Source organism: Salmo trutta, chromosome 24 (assembly GCF_901001165.1).
Source record: "Salmo trutta chromosome 24, fSalTru1.1, whole genome shotgun sequence".
Classification (NCBI taxonomy): Eukaryota; Metazoa; Chordata; class Actinopteri; order Salmoniformes; family Salmonidae; genus Salmo; species Salmo trutta.
This window is the reverse complement of record NC_042980.1, coordinates 38671362-38689509: the sequence shown is the minus strand read 5'-3', so window position 1 is coordinate 38689509 and position 18148 is coordinate 38671362. Positions and strand designations below refer to the sequence as shown.

The window sequence follows — 18148 nt, the reverse complement described above, 5'->3', positions numbered from 1 at the left end:
ACCTGACATAGGGGTTAGAGAGACGGTTATTAAACTTCAGAAACCTGACATAGAGGTTAGAGAGACGGTTATTAAACTTCAGAAACCTGACATAGAGGTTAGAGAGACGGTTATTAAACTTCAGAAACCTGACATAGGGGTTAGAGAGACGGTTATTAAACTTCAGAAACCTGACATAGGGGTTAGAGAGATGGTTATTAAACTTCAGAAACCTGACATAGGGGTTAGAGAGATGGTTATTAAACTTCAGAAACCTGACAAAGAGGGCAGATACTAAACATTATCACAGACACTCACTGACAGAAGCATTTCATAATACCCATGGAAGCAATATTAAACTCATGCCTTGGTGTTCACACAGAGTTATAGAAAGTGGATAGATGTAAGCTCCTCCCAAAGCCCTCCAAAAGGCTAAGTGGCTTATCTTCGTGGAAACAAAAGAAGAAAGGGAATGGGGCTGTGCTTTGCTTCCTGGGATGAGGACAAGTTCTGACTAGCAGAGTTGACCTAAGATGACTTAAAAAGGACTCCAGACAAACCCGTTCTGGTGTAGAGAGGGGTGTAGTGAGGATATGGGTCATAGAGGGGGTGGGGGTGTATTGTTACATCAGAAGAACTGTACATTTCTTTGGGGCATTCGGAGTAAAGTAGAAGCCACTAATGAGGATGTTGCAGCTCAAAGGAACATGTGTCACGACTTATGCCGAGGTCGGTCCCTCTCCTTGTTCGGGCAGCGTTCGGCGGTCGACGTCATCGGTCTTCTAGCCATCGCTGATCCATCTTTCATTTTCCATTTGTTTTGTCTTTATTTTCTACACACCTGGTTTTCATTATCCAATTCCATGTTCATGTATTTAACCCTCTGTTTCCCCCATGTTTGTTGTGCGTGATTGTTTCTATGTTCAGTTCGGTTCATGATGGCTGGTTTTTCCACGGGTGCTGTGTTCACCCGTGCGTAATGTTTACCGTTGGTTATTTGGTCAAGTGTATTTGTTTACCTTGTGCCTTTATTTTTTGAATAAAGTACATTGCTCACTCCTTTTGCTCTCCTGCGCCTGACTTCATGCACCAGCTACACTCACCTTCTGACAACACAACACTGAATTCTAGTAAAATGTCAACCCACACTTTCACAGCCAGAACAATGGGAACAAAAAAACAAAAACCGCAGACAGGAAAATCTAGAGCGCAAGTTGATCTACAGAAAAACTTGAATCTCACCATCAGTTCACTAGGGAAACAGGTAGAGATCGAGCTATCAAATGCAATGTTAAAAGGAAACAAAATATACAACCGGTGACATTTGATTAATATGACGCAGCAGAAGTCACTTCCTCCACTTCATCTTTACTGCTCTTTAAACACAGGTTAGGTGAAGGCAAATGATGCCCCTAAGGAAGTCACTTTTAAGTAAGTAGACATAGCAGATGGATGAAAGGAGACGAGGAAGCCACATAATAAAAAGAAGAACACATATAGTACCAGTCAAATGTTTAAACACACCTACTCATTCAAGGGTTTTTCTTTGTTTTTTACTATTTTCTACATTGTAGAATAATAGTGAAGACATCAACACTATGAAATAAGACATATGGAATCATGTGGTAATCAAAAAAGTGTATGTCCAAACTTTTGACTCGTACTGTATATATTTTATTGTCACCTTGTCGGCCCGTGTATTTGAAACAGACCTGCCTCCCTAAACTATGCTACCCTGGGAGTAGATGGACAGGAAGTCACAGGATAGGAAGTGATGAAACAGGAAAAGGAAGCTCTTACTTGTCCTTCCAGTAGTAGTGGCTCCACTGGCCACAGAGGTCCTCTACCCCAGCGATGGTGTGCTCTATGAGCTGAGGGATGAGAGGGGAGGGGTTACAGGTGGCTACACACAGTGAGCCAAAATATAGCATTACACTGCAGACCTGAACTGTGTACTGTACAGTAAAAACAACAAGCCAATGACAAGAAAAACAAACAAACACTATTTATTGACCTACCCTGGAGTGGATCTCTACGTTGATGGTCTCCAGGTTGCGGTTGGTTCTGCGGACATTGATGAACTCGATCAGGGGCCGTATGCTGATTCCCTGAGCAGGAGATGAATGGTTCTGATCAGGTAGATAGTACTAAACCAGGCGTCTAGATGCCTTCTGGATGACTTCTGATGTCTCCTACCTGGATGAAGACTGTGAACATGATCATACAGATGGTGGTGGTGATAAAGAGTTTCTTGCGGCCGATGGTGTCTGGCAGGGTGAAGACCAGGGCAAAGGAGATTGCCCCTCGCAGGCCACCATAACCCAGAATAAACTGGTCCTTGAAGTTGAAGGGGATGGTGCGGAAAGGGTTAATGATCTGGGTCAGCACCAGGACACCTGGGAGGAGTGGAGGTAAAGGGCGAAAGGTTAAAGGTGAGAATCAGGATCTTTCACTCCATATTCAAACTGATCAGCCTGAGTAAGGCTTTGCACAGATTGGCTCATCTTTGTAAGTTAACTCACAACACACTTTGCCACACACGCACACACACACACACGCACACACGCACGCACACACACACACACACACACACACACACACACACACACACACACACACACACCCTCTCCCCCTCGTACCCAGGCCTCTCCACACTAAGGCCAACAGCAGCGTGAACATGATGTAGCCCCAGTTCCACTCGTGTTCTGTTGTTATGGTGACCACACCCAGGAAGAAGAAGATGAGGGTTTCTGAGATGGTGCCCAACATCTTGACCACATGGCGGATAGTGGTGCAGGACCGCTGGGAGACATTCTCCTCCACATAGTACTTCATGGTCAGGGCACAGGTCACAATGCTGTGGACAGACATAACACAGAGTCGTCAGTGCTGTGTGTGTGTTTTAGTGTATGTATGTGTGTTTTCATGCATGTATACGTGTGTGTGTGTGTAGGCCCAATGTGCATGCTCATTCATCCACTCACGCCATAATGCTGGAGATGGAGAACAGCTCTGCTACCAGGTAGGCCAGGTAGCTGTACATGAAGATAAAGAGGGGTTCTATCTCCTTGACGTTAGAGGTGAAACGTGTGGTGAAGGAGGCTACGAAGCCAAAGATGACACCAAAGCCCATACCCCCCAGGCCCACCACGAAGAACCTAGCCACGCCCAGAAATACATCGACCGGCTCCACCACCGGCATTTCTGCTACGAAGTTAAACATGTTGTACAGCACCTACAGAGAGAGACAGAGAGAGAGACAGAGAGAGAGAGAGAGACAGAGAGAGAGACAGAGAGAGAGAGAGAGAGAGAGAGAGAGAGAGAGAGAGACAGAGAGAGAGACAGAGAGAGAGACAGAGAGACAGACAGAGAGAGAGAGACATAGAGAGAGACAGAGAGACAGAGAGAGAGACAGAGAGACAGACAGAGAGAGAGATAGAGAGAGAGACAGAGACAGAGAGAGAGAGAGTGAGACATAGAGAGAGAGACATAGAGAGAGACAGAGAGAGAGAGAGAGAGAGAGAGAGAGAGAGAGGGAGAGAGAGACAGAGAGAGAGGGAGAGACATAGAGAGAGAGAGACATAGAGAGAGGGAGAGAGAGACATAGAGAGAGAGAGGGAGAGACAGAGAGAGAGAGACATAGAGAGAGGGAGAGAAAGAGAGAAAGAGAGAGAGATATAGAGAGAGAGATATATAGAGAGACAGAGACAGAGAGAGAGACAGAGATAGAGATAGAGACAGAGAGAGAGAGAGAGAAAGAGGGACCCACACAAAGAGAAGGGGAAATGGAAGTTAGACATTGCAGAACATAATTACATGTGCTCTTTAGAAACTACACAATCACACACACATGGAGAGAGGGGGAGAGAGAGGGGGAGAGAGAGATGGAGAGGAAGAGTCAGGCAGACAGACAGAGGTCTGACCCATGCCTGAGGTCATAGGTCAGAAACAAGGGTCAAAAACTCCAATGACTTTATTGTCCTGATAAACCACTAAGTTGTGTGTTTGAACTGCTGTGTTTACTTTGTGATATTTACACAGCACCTAGCATGGCTCGTGAACAAAAGAACACAGTGGCAAGAAAGAGCCTTCGATTTTTTTTGTGACTGTTCCAACTTCAATATTAATGATAAAGGATACCTGGGTGGAACTTTACCCTACCGTTCATAAATAGGAAATCATCATATAGTGCCTTTGGAAAGTATTCAGACCCCTTGACTTTTTCCACATTTTGTTACGTTACAGGCTTATTCTAAAATGTATTAAATCTTTTACCCCCCTCATCAATCTACACACAATACCCCATAATGACATCACAATACCCCATAATGACATCACAATACCCCATAATGACATCACAATACCCCATAATGGCAAAGCAAAAACAGGTTTTTATAGATGTTTGCCCCAGTCTGAGGTCCTGAATGCTCTGAAAGAAGGTTTTCATCAAGGATCTCCCTGTACTTTGCTCCGTTCATCTTTGCCTCGATCCTGACTAGTCTCCAAGTCCCTGCCGCTGAAAAACATCCCCACAGCATGATGCTGCCACCACCATGCTTCACCGTAGGGATGGTGCCAGGTTTCCTCCAGACGTGACGCTTGGCATTCAAGCCAACAAGTTCAATCTTGGTTTCATCAGACCAGATAATCTTGTTTCTCATGGTCTGACAGTCTGTTCCGTGTGAACATTCTACATAAAGGCCTGTTTGGTGGAATGCTGCAGATATGGTTGTCCTTCTGGAAGGTTCTCCCATCTCCACAAAGGAACTCTGGAGCTCTGTCAGAGTGACCATCAAGTTCTTGGTCACCCCCCTGACCAAGGCCCTTCTCCCCTGATTGCTCAGTTTGGCCGGGCGGCCAGCTCTAGGAAGAGTCTTGGTGGTTCCAAACTTACTCCATTTAAGAATGATGGAGGCCACTGTGTTCTTGGGGACCGTCAATGCTGCATACATTTTTTGGCACACTTCCCCAGATCTGTGCCTCGACACAATCCTGTCTCAGAGCTCTAAGGACAATTCCCTTGACCTCAAGGCTTGGTTTTTGCTCTGATATGCACTATCAACTGTGGGACCTTATATAGACAGGTGTGTGCCTTTCCAAATCATGTCCAATCAATTGAATTTACCACAGGTGGACTCCAATCAAGTTGTAGAAACATCTCAAGGATGATCAATGTAAACAGGATGCACCTGAGCTCAAAGGGTCTGAATACTTATGTAAATAAGTTATTTCTGTTTTTTATTTTTAATAAATTTGCAAACATTTCTAAAAACATGTTTTCGCTTTGTCATTATAGGGTATTGTGTGTAGATTGCTGAGGAAAATGTTTCATTTAATTCATTTTAGAATAAGGCTGTAACGTAACAAAATGTGGAAAGCACGGTAGTATGCATATTGAGAAACTTCCAGTGACTCAGGGGGAGCACGGTAGTGTACATATTGAGAAACATCCATTGACTCAGGGGTGCACGGTAGTGTACATATTGAGAAACATCCAGTGACTCAGGGGGAGCACGGTAGTATACATATTGAGAAACATCCAGTGACTCAAGGGGAGCACGGTAGTGTACATATTGAGAAACATCCAGTGACTCAGGGGGAGAACGGTAGTGTACATATTGAGAAACATCCAGTGACTCAGGCGGAGCACGGTAGTGTACATATTGAGAAACATCCAGTGACTCAGGCGGAGCACGGTAGTGTACATATTGAGAAACATCCAGTGACTCAGGGGGAGCACGGTAGTGTACATATTGAGAAACATCCAGTGACTCAGGAGGAGCAAGGTAGTGTACATATTGAGAAACATCCAGTGACTCAGGCGGAGCACGGTAGTGTACATATTGAGAAACATCCAGTGACTCAGGGGGAGCACGGTAGTGTACATATTGTGAAACATCCAGTGACTCAGGCGGAGCACGGTAGTGTACATATTGAGAAACATCCAGTGACTCGAGGAGAACGGTAGTGTGCATATTGAGAAACATCCAGTGACTCAGGGGGAGCACGGTAGTGTACATATTGAGAAACATCCAGTGACTCAGGCGGAGCACGGTAGTGTGCATATTGAGAAACATCCAGTGACTCAGGCGGAGCACGGTAGTATGCATATTGAGAAACATCCAGTGACTCAGGGGGAGCACGGTAGTGTACATATTGAGAAACATCCAGTGACTCAGGGGGAGCACGGTAGTATGCATATTGAGAAACATCCAGTGACTCAGGCGGAGCACGGTACATATTGAGAAACATCCAGTGACTCAGGGGGAGAACGGTAGTGTACATATTGAGAAACATCCAGTGACTCAGGCGGAGCACGGTAGTGTACATATTGAGAAACATCCAGTGACTCAGGCGGAGCACGGTAGTGTACATATTGAGAAACATCCAGTGACTCAGGGGGAGCACGGTAGTGTACATATTGAGAAACATCCAGTGACTCAGGGGGAGCACGGTAGTGTACATATTGAGAAACATCCAGTGACTCAGGGGGAGCACGGTAGTGTACATATTGAGAAACATCCAGTGACTCAGGGGGAGCACGGTAGTGTACATATTGAGAAACATCCAGTGACTCAGGCGGAGCACGGTAGTGTACATATTGAGAAACATCCAGTGACTCAGGCGGAGCACGGTAGTGTACATATTGAGAAACATCCAGTGACTCAGGCGGAGCACGGTAGTGTACATATTGAGAAACATCCAGTGACTCAGGCGGAGCACGGTAGTATACATATTGAGAAACATCCAGTGACTCAGGCGGAGCACGGTAGTGTACATATTGAGAAACATCCAGTGACTCAGGGGGAGCACGGTAGTGTACATATTGAGAAACATCCAGTGACTCAGGCGGAGCACGGTAGTGTACATATTGAGAAACATCCAGTGACTCAGGCGGAGCACGGTAGTGTACATATTGAGAAACATCCAGTGACTCAGGGGGAGCACGGTAGTGTACATATTGAGAAAGAACCTATTATAGACACTAAGCCGGCAGTTCAGTGACCGGTCCTGATACTTTCTTCGGTCCTCTCATCCATGTTAAGACATAGTTTGAACATGAACATTGTGTTGACATGGGACTGGAAGGAGCAACAGTATGGATGTTTGTTTGAGTGTTGCATGTGGTTGGAAGGTCTAGCGGTCTGTCAAAGCTTTGAATTACGCAAACTAAACTGTGCCACTAGCACCAATGCATTAGGAACGGTTTAAGTGCCTTGTTTCTGGTGCTTTGCTGACCTATAAAACAGCACTCAGCCTGGGGTGTGTGATGTCATTGGCATGTTATGAGAACAAGCAATCAAAGGCACAGAACCAAAGAATGCAGTTATCCAGACAGGCTGACTTCACATGTAGCAACACGTGTCTCTTTGTAACCTATCTCCCATTCTGTCTGCACCTGCATGGACAGTTAGTCACTCTGCCAAGCATCATGATGTACTACTGCTCACAACAGGGACACCTTGTTCAATAGGTATTTCCAGAACACAACAATGTACTCATTGGGTGCTGCACATCTGACACACACACACACACACACACACACACACACACACACACACACACACACACACACACACCCCACCCTGTGCAACTGGGTCCTGGACTTCCTGACGGGCTGCCCCCAGGTGGTGAGGGTAGGTAACAACTTCTCCACCCCGCTGATCCTCAACACTGGGTCTCCACAAGGGTGCGTTCTCAGCCCTCTCCTGTACTCCCTGTTCACCCTTGACTGCATGGCCATGCACGCCTCCAACTCAATCATCAAGTTTGCAGACAACACTACAGTGGTAGGCTTGATTACCAACAACGACGAGACGGCCTACAGGGAGGAAGTGAGGGCCCTCGGAGTGTGGTGTCAGGAAAATAACCTCACACTCAACGTCAACAAAACAAAGGAGATGATTGTGGACTTCAGGAAACAGCAGAGGGAGCACCCCCCTATCCACATCGACGGGACAGTAGTGGAGAAGGTGGAAAGTTCGTCGGCGTACACATCACTGACAAACTGAAATGGTCCACCCACACAGACAGCGTGGTGAAGAAGGCGCAACAGCGCCTCTTCAACCTCAGGAGGCTGAAGAAATTTGGCTTGTCACCAAAAACACTCACAAACTTTTACAGATGCACAATCGAGAGCATCCTGTCGGGCTGTATCACCGCCTGGTACGGCAACTGCTCCGCCCACAACCGTAAGGCTCTCCAGAGGGTAGTGCGGTCTGCACAACACATCACCGGGGTCAAGCTACCTGCCCTCCAGGACACCTACAGCACCCGATGTCACAGGAAGGCCGAAAAGATCATCAAGGACAACAACCACCCGAGCCACTGCCTGTTCACACCGCTACCATCCAGAAGGCGAGGTCAGTACAGGTGCATCAAAGCTGGGACCGAGAGATTGAAAAACAGCTTCTATCTCAAGGACATCAGACTGTTAAACAGCCATCACTAACATTGAGAGGCTGCTGCCAACATACTGACTCAACTCTAGCCACTTTAATAATAAAATATTGGATGTAATAAATGTATCACTAGTCACTTTAAACAATGCCACTTTATATAATGTTTACATACCCTACATTACTCATCTCATGTATATACTGTACTCTATACCATCTATTGCATCTTGCCTATGCTGTTCGGCCATCGCTCATCCATATATATTTTCATGTACATATATTCTTATTCATTCCTTTCCACTTGTGTGTACAAGGTAGTTGTGAAATTGTTAGATTACTTGTTAGATATTACTGCATGGTCGGAACTAGAAGCACAAGCATTTCGCTATACTCGCATTAACAGCTGCTTACCATGTGTATGTGACAAATAAAGTTTGATTTGATTTGATTTGACACACACTTTCTATCTTCTATCTCTCACACTCACTCACTCTCTCTCTCTCACACACACACACACACACACACACACACACACACACACACACACACACACACACACACACACACACACACACACACACACACACACACACACACACACACACTCACCACAGTGACAGCATCGTTGAACAGGCACTCTCCAAACACCACGATGTAGAGCTGCTCGTTGACAGAGACGTCCTCGAACACGCTGAGCACGGCCACTGGGTCCACAGCTGAGATGATGGCGGCAAACAGCATGTTCTCCTGAAGGTTAATGTCCTGCACCTCAAACGCCTCGATCTGACACACCGCATACAGAGACATCCCTATCCCAATGCTGTTCCACAGGGTGCCCACTACCGCAAACCAAAGCACCTGTAGGTAGAAGATGGTGTGGGAACTTTCATTGTTCAATGAGGCATAACATGGTTTGCGGTGGTGTGGGAACTTCCATTGTTCAATGTGGCATAACATGAATCATTATATGGCAAATGGTTCACCTACCAGAATAGAATACAGCAAGTGTATTTCTGTATTGCTTGGAATGTACGCTAATTCTTAGGGTCAGTTTTCCCAGACACAGATTAAACCTGTTCCAGGAATAAAAAGCACTAGAGCCCTTTTTAACATTAGAGCACATATTAGTCCAGGACTATAGGCTTGATCAGTGTCAGGGAAACCGGCCCCTTGAGTCCCTCCAGAGACCATAATTAATAATGGTATTAGCGCATAAAACCATCGTACCGTGCCCACGTTCTCGAAGAACGGCCGCGTGGGCATAAAGTATCCAGAATCCAGTACGATGGGAGGCAGCATGAAGAGGAAGAAGACATTGTAGCTGAGCACAGCAGGGGGCTCCTCGTGGACAGAGTGCATGATGGCCCCTACGATCAGCCCAATACTGATCAGGAGACATGACTCTGGGACCCAGAAGGTAATCTTGTGGTATACATGGAAACCTGTGAGAGAAAGAGGTTGAAGGTCAGATACTGTACATGACAGATACACTATATATACAAAAGTATGTGGACACCCCTTCAAATGAATGGATTCGGCTATTTCAGCCACATCCGTTGCTGACAGGTGTATAAAATTGAGCACACAGCCATGCAATCTCCATAGACAAACACTGGTGGTAGAATGGCCTTACTGAAGAGATTCGTGACATTCAACGTGGCACCGTCATAGGATGCCACTTTTCCAACAAGTCAGTTCGTAACATTTCTGCCCTGCTAGAACTACCCCGGTCAACGATAAGTGCTGTTATTGTGAAGTGGAAACATCTAGGAACAACAACGTCTCAACCGTGAAGTGGTAGGCTACAAAAGCTCACAGAACGGGACCGCCAAGTGCTGAATCGTCTGTCCTTGTTTGCAACACTCACTAGCAAGTTCCAAACTGCCTCTGGAAGCAACGTCGACACAAGAACTGTTCATCGGGAGCTTTATGAAATGGGTTTCCATGGCTGAGCAGCCGCACACAAGCCTATGATCACCATGCACAATGCCAAGCGTCGGCTGGACTGGTATGAAGCTCATCGCCATTGGACTCTGGAGCAGTGGAAACGCGTTCTCTGGAGCAATCAATCACGCTTCACCATCTGGCAGTCCGACGGACGAATCTAGGTTTGGTGGATGCCAGGAGAATGCTACCAGTCCGAATGCATAGTGCCAACTGTAAAGTTTGGGGGATAATGTTCTGGGACTGTTTTTCATGGTTCGTACTAGGCTCCTTAGTTCCAGTGAAGGGAAATCTTAACGTTACAGCATACAATAACATTCGAGACGATTCTGTGCTTCCAACTTTGTGGCAACAGTTTGGGGAAGGCCCTTTGCTGATTCAGCATAACAATGCCCCCGTCCACAAAGCGAGGACCATAAAGAAATGGTTTGTCGAGATCGGTGTGGAAGAACTTGACTGGCCTGCACAGAGCCTTGACCTCAACCCCATCGAACACCTTTGGGATGAATTGGAACGCTGAATGCGAGCCAGGCCTAATCGCCCAACATCAGTGCCTAACCTCACTAATGTTCATGTGGCTGAATGGAAGAAAGTCCCTGCAGCAATGTTCCAACATCTAGTGGAAAGCCTTCCATATCAATGCCTATGATTTTGGAATGAGATGTTCGACGAGCAGGTGTCCACATACTTTTGGTCATGTAGTGGATATGCCAGGCTCTAGAACACCCTGTGGTCTTTATGGGCCTACACATGAGACAGACGTAGATGGGGAATGAGGAGGGTTACATTTAAGCAATAAGGCACGAGGGGGTGTGGTATATGTCCAATGTACCATGGCTAAGGCTTGTTCTTATGCACCACGCAACGGGGAGCTGGGTAGTTCTGGCTGTGTGAAAAACTGATAGTGAATGCTTTGAAATCATGAATACTTGCTTGCTAGTATAGAATTACTTGCACAATCACTTCCTAGGGGAAGATCTCAAATTCATATTCCTTGCGTCCTGTCTCCTCGTAGCCTTCTCAAAACCTATTGGAGGAGGTCAGAGGAGAGGGACTTCTGGCTTTCTCATCCAATGGGTTTTGAGAAGGAGATGAGGAGAGAGGACGCTTAGAGTATGAAATTGAGTTCTTCCCTTAGTCTTCAACATAGATGTACCACTAGTCAAGCTTTTCATACCGCATCCCCCAGCATCCGCCCGCACCGCTGGACTCCCACCCACTACGGCAAGATCTGGTCCCAAACCCACCCGCAGTCCTGCAATGTTATTGTAGGTGTATGTGACACAGCTTACTTGCCAGCCATGGTCCCAGCATGGTCCCAGCAATAACAAAATGCACAAAACAAAACATAGAAATAGGTAATATTTCCAGAGATTCTCACATGGCCCATTATATTAAGCTATCAGTCTTACAAACACTGTAGTAAACTATAATCTATTCATATTTAAGTTCATTTCCTTGGAAAGATAACTGCCACGTGATTCTCCGGCCATGCACAGGCAGCCTACTCCATTTCATTCAGACCACACAGGCACACTTGATCTCACACCCTCAACTAAGAGAGGAGAGGTAGGCTACTGAACATGAAGCAGCAAATTCTGAGTGTGTGAATAATGATACAAAGTGGCGCTTTTAATACAACAGGTAGGCTAGGCTAACGCATACAAAGCTAACAGAGACAAAATGCATCATACCGGCATCATAAGACCGCACTCATCCAACTCTATAAGGCCATAAGCAAACAAGAAAATGCTCACCCAGAAGTGGCGCTTCTAGTGGCCGGGGACTTTAATGTCAGGCAAACTTAAATTAGTTTTACCAAAGTTTTACCAGCACGTCACATGTGTAACCAGAGGGAAAAAAACTCTACACCACCTTCACTCCACACACAGAGATGAAAGCTGTCCCCCGCCCTCCCTTGGGCAAATCTGACCATAATAATTCTATCCTCCTCATTCCTGCTTACGCGCAAAAACTAAAGCAGGAAATACCAGTGACTTGTTCAATACGGAAGTGGTCAGATGACGCGGAAAACAGGACTGTTTTGCTAGCACAGACTGGAATATGTTCCGGGATTCATCCAATGGCATTGAGGAGTATACCACCTCAGTCATCGGCTTCATCAATAAGTGCATCGACGACGTCGTCCCAACAGTGACTGTACTTACATATCCCAACCAGAAGCCATGGATTACTGGCAACATCCGCATCGAGCTAAATGCTAGAGCTGACGCTTTCAAGGAATCCAGACGCCTATAAGAAATCCCACTATGCCCTCAGACGAACCATCAAACATGCAAAGCGTCAATACAGGATTAAGACTGAATCCGACTACACCGGCTCTGACGCTCGTCGGATGTGGCAGGGCTTGAAAACTATTACGGACTACAAAGGGAAACCCAGACACGAGTTTCCCAGTGACGCGAGCCTGCCAGATGAGCTAAATGCCTTTTATGCTCGCTTCGAGGCAAGCAACACTGAAGCATGCACGGGAGCACCAGCTGTTCTGGATGACTGTGTGATAATGCTCTCGGGAGCCGATGTGAGCAAGACCTTTAAACAGGTCAACATTCACAAAGCCGCGGGGCCAGATAGATTACCAGGACGTGTACTCAAAGCATGCGTTGACCAGCTGGCAAGTGTCTTCACTGACATGTTCAATCTCTCCCTGACTGAGTCTGTAATACCTGCATGTTACAAGCAGACCACCATAGTCCCTGTGCCCAAGGAAGCGAAGGTAACCTGCCTAAATGATTACCGCCCCATAGCACTCACGTCAGTAGCCATGAAGTGCTTTGAAAGGCTGGTCATGGCTGACATCAGAGACCTACTCCAATTTGAATACCGCCCCAACAGATCCACAGATGACGCAATCTCAATAGCACTCCACACTGCCCTTTCCCACTTGGACAAAAGTGCCCACGAAGCTCATCACTAAGCTAAGGACCCTGGGACTAAACACCTCCCTCTGCAACTGGATCATGGACTTCCTCACGGGCCGTCCCCAGGTGTAAGGGTAGGCAACAACACGTCTGCCACGCTGATCCTCAACAATGGGGCCCCTCAGTGGTGTGTACTTAGTCCCCTCCTGTACTCCCTGATTACCCATGACTCCATGGCCAGGCACGACTCCAACACCATCATTAAGTTTGCTGACGACACAACAGTGGTAGGCCTGATCACCGACAATGATGAGACAACCTATAGGGAGGAGCTCAGAGAACTGGCAGTGTGGTGCCAGGACAACAACCTCTCTCTAAATGTGAGCAAGACAAAGGAGCTGATCGTGGATTACAGGAAAAGGCGGGCCGAACAGGCCCCCATTAACATCAACAGGGCTGTAGTGGATCGGGTCGAGAGTTTTCAAGTTCCTTTATGTCCACATCACCAACAATCTATCATGGTCCAAACACACCAGGACAGTCGTGAAGAGGGCACAACAAAACCTATTCCCCCTGAGGAGACTGAAAAGTTCGGCATGGGTCCCCTGATCCTCAAAAAGTTATTCAGCTGCACCATCAAGAGCGTCCTGACCGGTTGCATCACCCATTGGTATGGCAACTGTTTGGCATCTGACCGTAAGGCACTACAGAGGATAGTGCGTACGGGACCAGTACATGACTGAGGCAAAGCTTCCTGACATCCAGAATCCACATAATTGGCGGCGTCAAAGGAAAGCCCATAAAAATGTCAGAGACTCCAGTCACCCAAGTCATAGACTGTTCTCTCTGCTACCGCACGGCAAGCGGTACCGGATCGCCAAGTATAGGACCAAAAGGCTCCTTAACAGCTTCTACCCCCAAGCCATAAGGCTGCTGAACAGCTAATCAAATGGCCTCCGGACTATTACATTGACCCCCCCCCCCCTTGACCCCCCCATTTGTTTTGTACACTGCTGCTACTCACTGTTTATTATCACTTCACTCCTACCTACATGTAAATATTACCTCTAACCTGTAACCCCGCACACTGACTCGGTAACTGTAGCCCCTGTATATAGCCTCGTTATTGTTATGTTATTGTGTTACTTTTTATTATTTTTTACTTTAGTTTATTTGGTAAATATTTTCTTAACTCTTCTTGAACTGCACTGTTGGTTTAGGGCTTGTAAGTAAGCATTTCACGGTAAGGTGTATTCGGCGCATGTGACAAATAAAGTTTGATTTGATTTAATTGGATTGCTGTATTTTGAAAATTATAAATCTTGAAAACTTGATCGCTGACATGTAAAACATTTTTGGCAATATGTCAACAATGGACTAATGAAACAAATACCAAAAGATCGTTTTGGGGTGGAATTTTTCTTTAAGTCTAGTGGGTCTGTTGCATGTGTTAACTTCATGCAGGAAACCCATGATTATATATTTCTGTATTATTGTGTAGTGGAGTTTGATTCATTTCTGATAGACCTTTCATGTCTACCTTTGTTTTTGTATTAAAATGATTTTTAACTGTGTATGTTGCTGGTTATTATAATAACTGTATTATAATAACTGTATTATATAACAGTATAATAACTGTATTATACATTGAAAATAGTATGTTAAGTCTCAACCCATACAGTATGTAGAGCAGCAGTAGTAACAACCTGACATAGTGGAACTGAGAAAAATACTAGTAAATGAACCATACAGTATGTAGAGCAGCAGTAGTAACAACCTGACATGGTGGAACTGAGAAAAATACTAGTAAATGAACCATACAGTAGCAGAAAAATAATACAAAATGGATGTTTAATCCAATATATCCACATTAACAGTCACACTGGTATTCCGTCCAGTATGAAAGGCCATGGCCCCAAGACTGATTGGACTGTACCAGTGTAAGTGCCCCTCTGCAAGGTCCCCATTAGCCCTGTAAATGTGCCCAATTGTAAGTTAACATTTGTCTGTATCCTTTTCTCAAAATTCACTAGAAAAAAAATGGGATCTGCATGGCAGCCAACCTCCACAGCAAAATGTGTCTCTCCTAATGTCTGAGTCAACGCTATAGTATGCCCTTGCCCATCGGGAATGTCACACCTTACCACGAAACTGAGCTGACTTAAAGATTGAAAGGGCAAATATCTTATCGTATTATTTCTCACGGAGTTATTTGTCCATGGTTGTTTACTTTGCTTACCAATCTTGGCGAATGACGCGAGCAGCACCCAAAGCGTGACCTCAAATGGCACCTGTATACGGGCATAATCCATTGTGAAGACCGGGAGATTCGAGTTCTCCGGGTCGGGAAACGCTTGTGGACCCCCCGCTGGCTTGACAGGGGGTGGGACGGTCACGCTACCAGGGGGTTTGGGTGGAATCTCCGTGTATGATCCACATGGTATACTAAGGAGAACCAATCCGATGGTTAAAAAGTTAACTGTCAGTTTCATCTGGCTAGGTCCTTCCATAGTGCTCATACAACCAATATATTTAAAACGTACTTGATTGAGAATTGATAAGCAGCTTTGAGCTATAAGAAGTGTACAGAAGTCGGGTGGGTGGCTGAGCCCCTCGCGCACGCTCTCACTCCATCCAAGGCTACGGAGTCAAAAGCTCAGAGGACCGCGGTGGAACTCCATGAACTCCAAACTTCACCAAATGCCATAATTTATTATAAAGTCAAGAGTGCAATCCTCAATAAAACAATGATACAATATTCTATACTTCTATGTTTAAAATCAACACTGTAGGATAGAACACATTCCAGTTTGCCAAACAAAGTGTTTCTCCCAAGCGGACTGTTTTTGGTGATGACAGCCCTTGACTACTACCTACCTGCTACCTGCACCTGTGGCATGTGAACGCCCATTCCGATAGGGGCTGGGCGCGGCCCGGTACAGTTCTGATTGGAGCAGCACTCAGGAAAATCACAAAGGACAGCCTGATTGTGTTTCGGTCACTGAGGTTTCGGTAGGCCTATAGGCCATTCAATGGGCACTTTCCTTTTCTCATAGTTTCGGGCCCTGGGTTTCACGTTTCAACTGTACTGCTACTAAACAAAGGAATGGAACAATATAAAGCACATGAAAAAATATCCAAGAGGGCCTCACAACCTCAGCTGTAGCCTGGAGTGGAAGGACTTACCTGGGTATGCCTTTTTCAGGCTGATATTCATATTGGCCATATTACGCTCTTATTAGCCTACAAATCATTGGTTTGATTTGATAATAGCACTTTCAGCTTTCCAATAAAAAATGTAGACATTTATTGTCTGTTTACATATATGTTAAGGCTATTTATACAGACATTTGTATAAAACCTGTAAAAACTGTATTTATAATTATATGGCAATATTTTAGGTTGACAATAATAATATTACACAACATCTGATACAGTATATCACATGCCTTTGTTTCATCTGCCTGCTTAAGTACAATCAGGATTATGCCTCATTATAGACATTCATTCTGATTAGACTGGGTTGTATTTCTCCATTTCCAATATGGGTACCATTTTCACCCCATTTTGGAACTTCAAGGGTTTATGACATAGCCCCTCTAGTAATTTAATGGTCACCCTGTCATAAGCCATGTAAAAAATGTTTAGAATTGCAGGAGATTAGCTGTAAAACTGCACATTTTACTCTCTGCCTCACAGCAATATGTGTAGAATTGCAATACATTTTCTTTAAAAATACAACATTTTCTCAGCCTCATGGCAAAATGTGTAGAATAGCATGAGATTAGCTATAAGCAGTGGAGGAAAAAGCATCCAATTGTGATACTTGAATAAAAGTATAGATACCGTAATAGAAAGTCACTCAAGTAAAAGTGAAAGTCAGCCAGTAAAATAGTACTTGAGTAAAAGTCTAAAAGTATTTGGTGTTAAATATACTTAAATATCAAAAGTAAATGTAATTGCCAAAATATACTTAAGTATCAAAAGTAAAAGTATCAATCATTGAAAATTCCTTATATTAAGCAAAGCAGACAGCCACATTTTCTTGCAACACTCAGACATTATTTACAAAAGATGCATTTGTGTTTAGTGAGTCTGCTAGGCCAGAGGCAGTAGGGATGACCAGGTGTTATCTTGATAAGTGTGTGAATTTGATAATTCTTCTGTCCTGCTAAGCGTTCAAAATGTAACGAGTACTTTGGTTGTCAGGGAAAATGTATGGAGTAAAAAGTACAATATTTTCTTTAGGAGTGTAGTGAAATAAAAGTTGACAAAAATATAAATAGTAAAGTAATGTACAGATACCCCAAAAAACTACTTAAGTAGTACTTTAAAGTATTTTTACTTAAGTACTTTACATCACTGGCTAAAAGACTGCACATTTTTTTCTTTGTGTAGAATGTGTAGAATTCTGTATGCTTTCTCAGATCTTTCCACTGCTGCAAATGGGAGACAGTGGGTAAAAATGTCAATCAGTGCATCTTTGTAGGACTGCGCATTGCCTATGATAGAATAGCAATAGCCAACATACACCACAAGATGGCTGTAGAATTGCAGATTTCATCTAGTGGGCAAAACACCAGTGATGCCCAGAAAGAGAAAACATCCCTGTCTCCCACAAGTTTAATATTTGTCAATCATCAAATGTTGCCCGAAAAACAATAAAATTGCTACAAACGAATAAGCAACATATTTTTCATTTTCACCTTATTTAGGCCTGAAGTAAATGTGGAATTTCCATCCAACCATTTCATGTAGATGAATTACCTAATGCATGAAAAGTCACAACTGGGCTGGCTGATGGAAACAGGAAATGCCGGTTCAATTGTATGAATGCCAACAGACAATTTGTTTATTTGACATGAGAGAAATGGCGGTGGAAACGCATTTAAGCTCAAATATTGATATAATAAAGTCAATTTGGAGTCATTCGATGATATGCTG

At 44.7% G+C, this 18148-nt stretch overlaps 1 protein-coding gene across 1 annotated transcript in view; it reads right to left on the bottom strand.

Moving 5' to 3' along the window:
* slc9a2 (solute carrier family 9 member 2) overlaps nucleotides 1–16048 on the bottom strand; it is a gene marked incomplete in the record, with an annotated part of 25088 nt that extends 9040 nt beyond the window's left edge. The window contains 9 exon segments of the mRNA XM_029712099.1: nucleotides 151–170; nucleotides 1780–1850; nucleotides 1998–2087; nucleotides 2176–2375; nucleotides 2619–2836; nucleotides 2964–3214; nucleotides 8988–9236; nucleotides 9606–9820; nucleotides 15444–16048. Of these exon segments, the coding sequence (XP_029567959.1) occupies nucleotides 151–170; nucleotides 1780–1850; nucleotides 1998–2087; nucleotides 2176–2375; nucleotides 2619–2836; nucleotides 2964–3214; nucleotides 8988–9236; nucleotides 9606–9820; nucleotides 15444–15723 (1594 nt within the window).
* Nucleotides 16049–18148: the final 2100 nt, after the last annotated feature.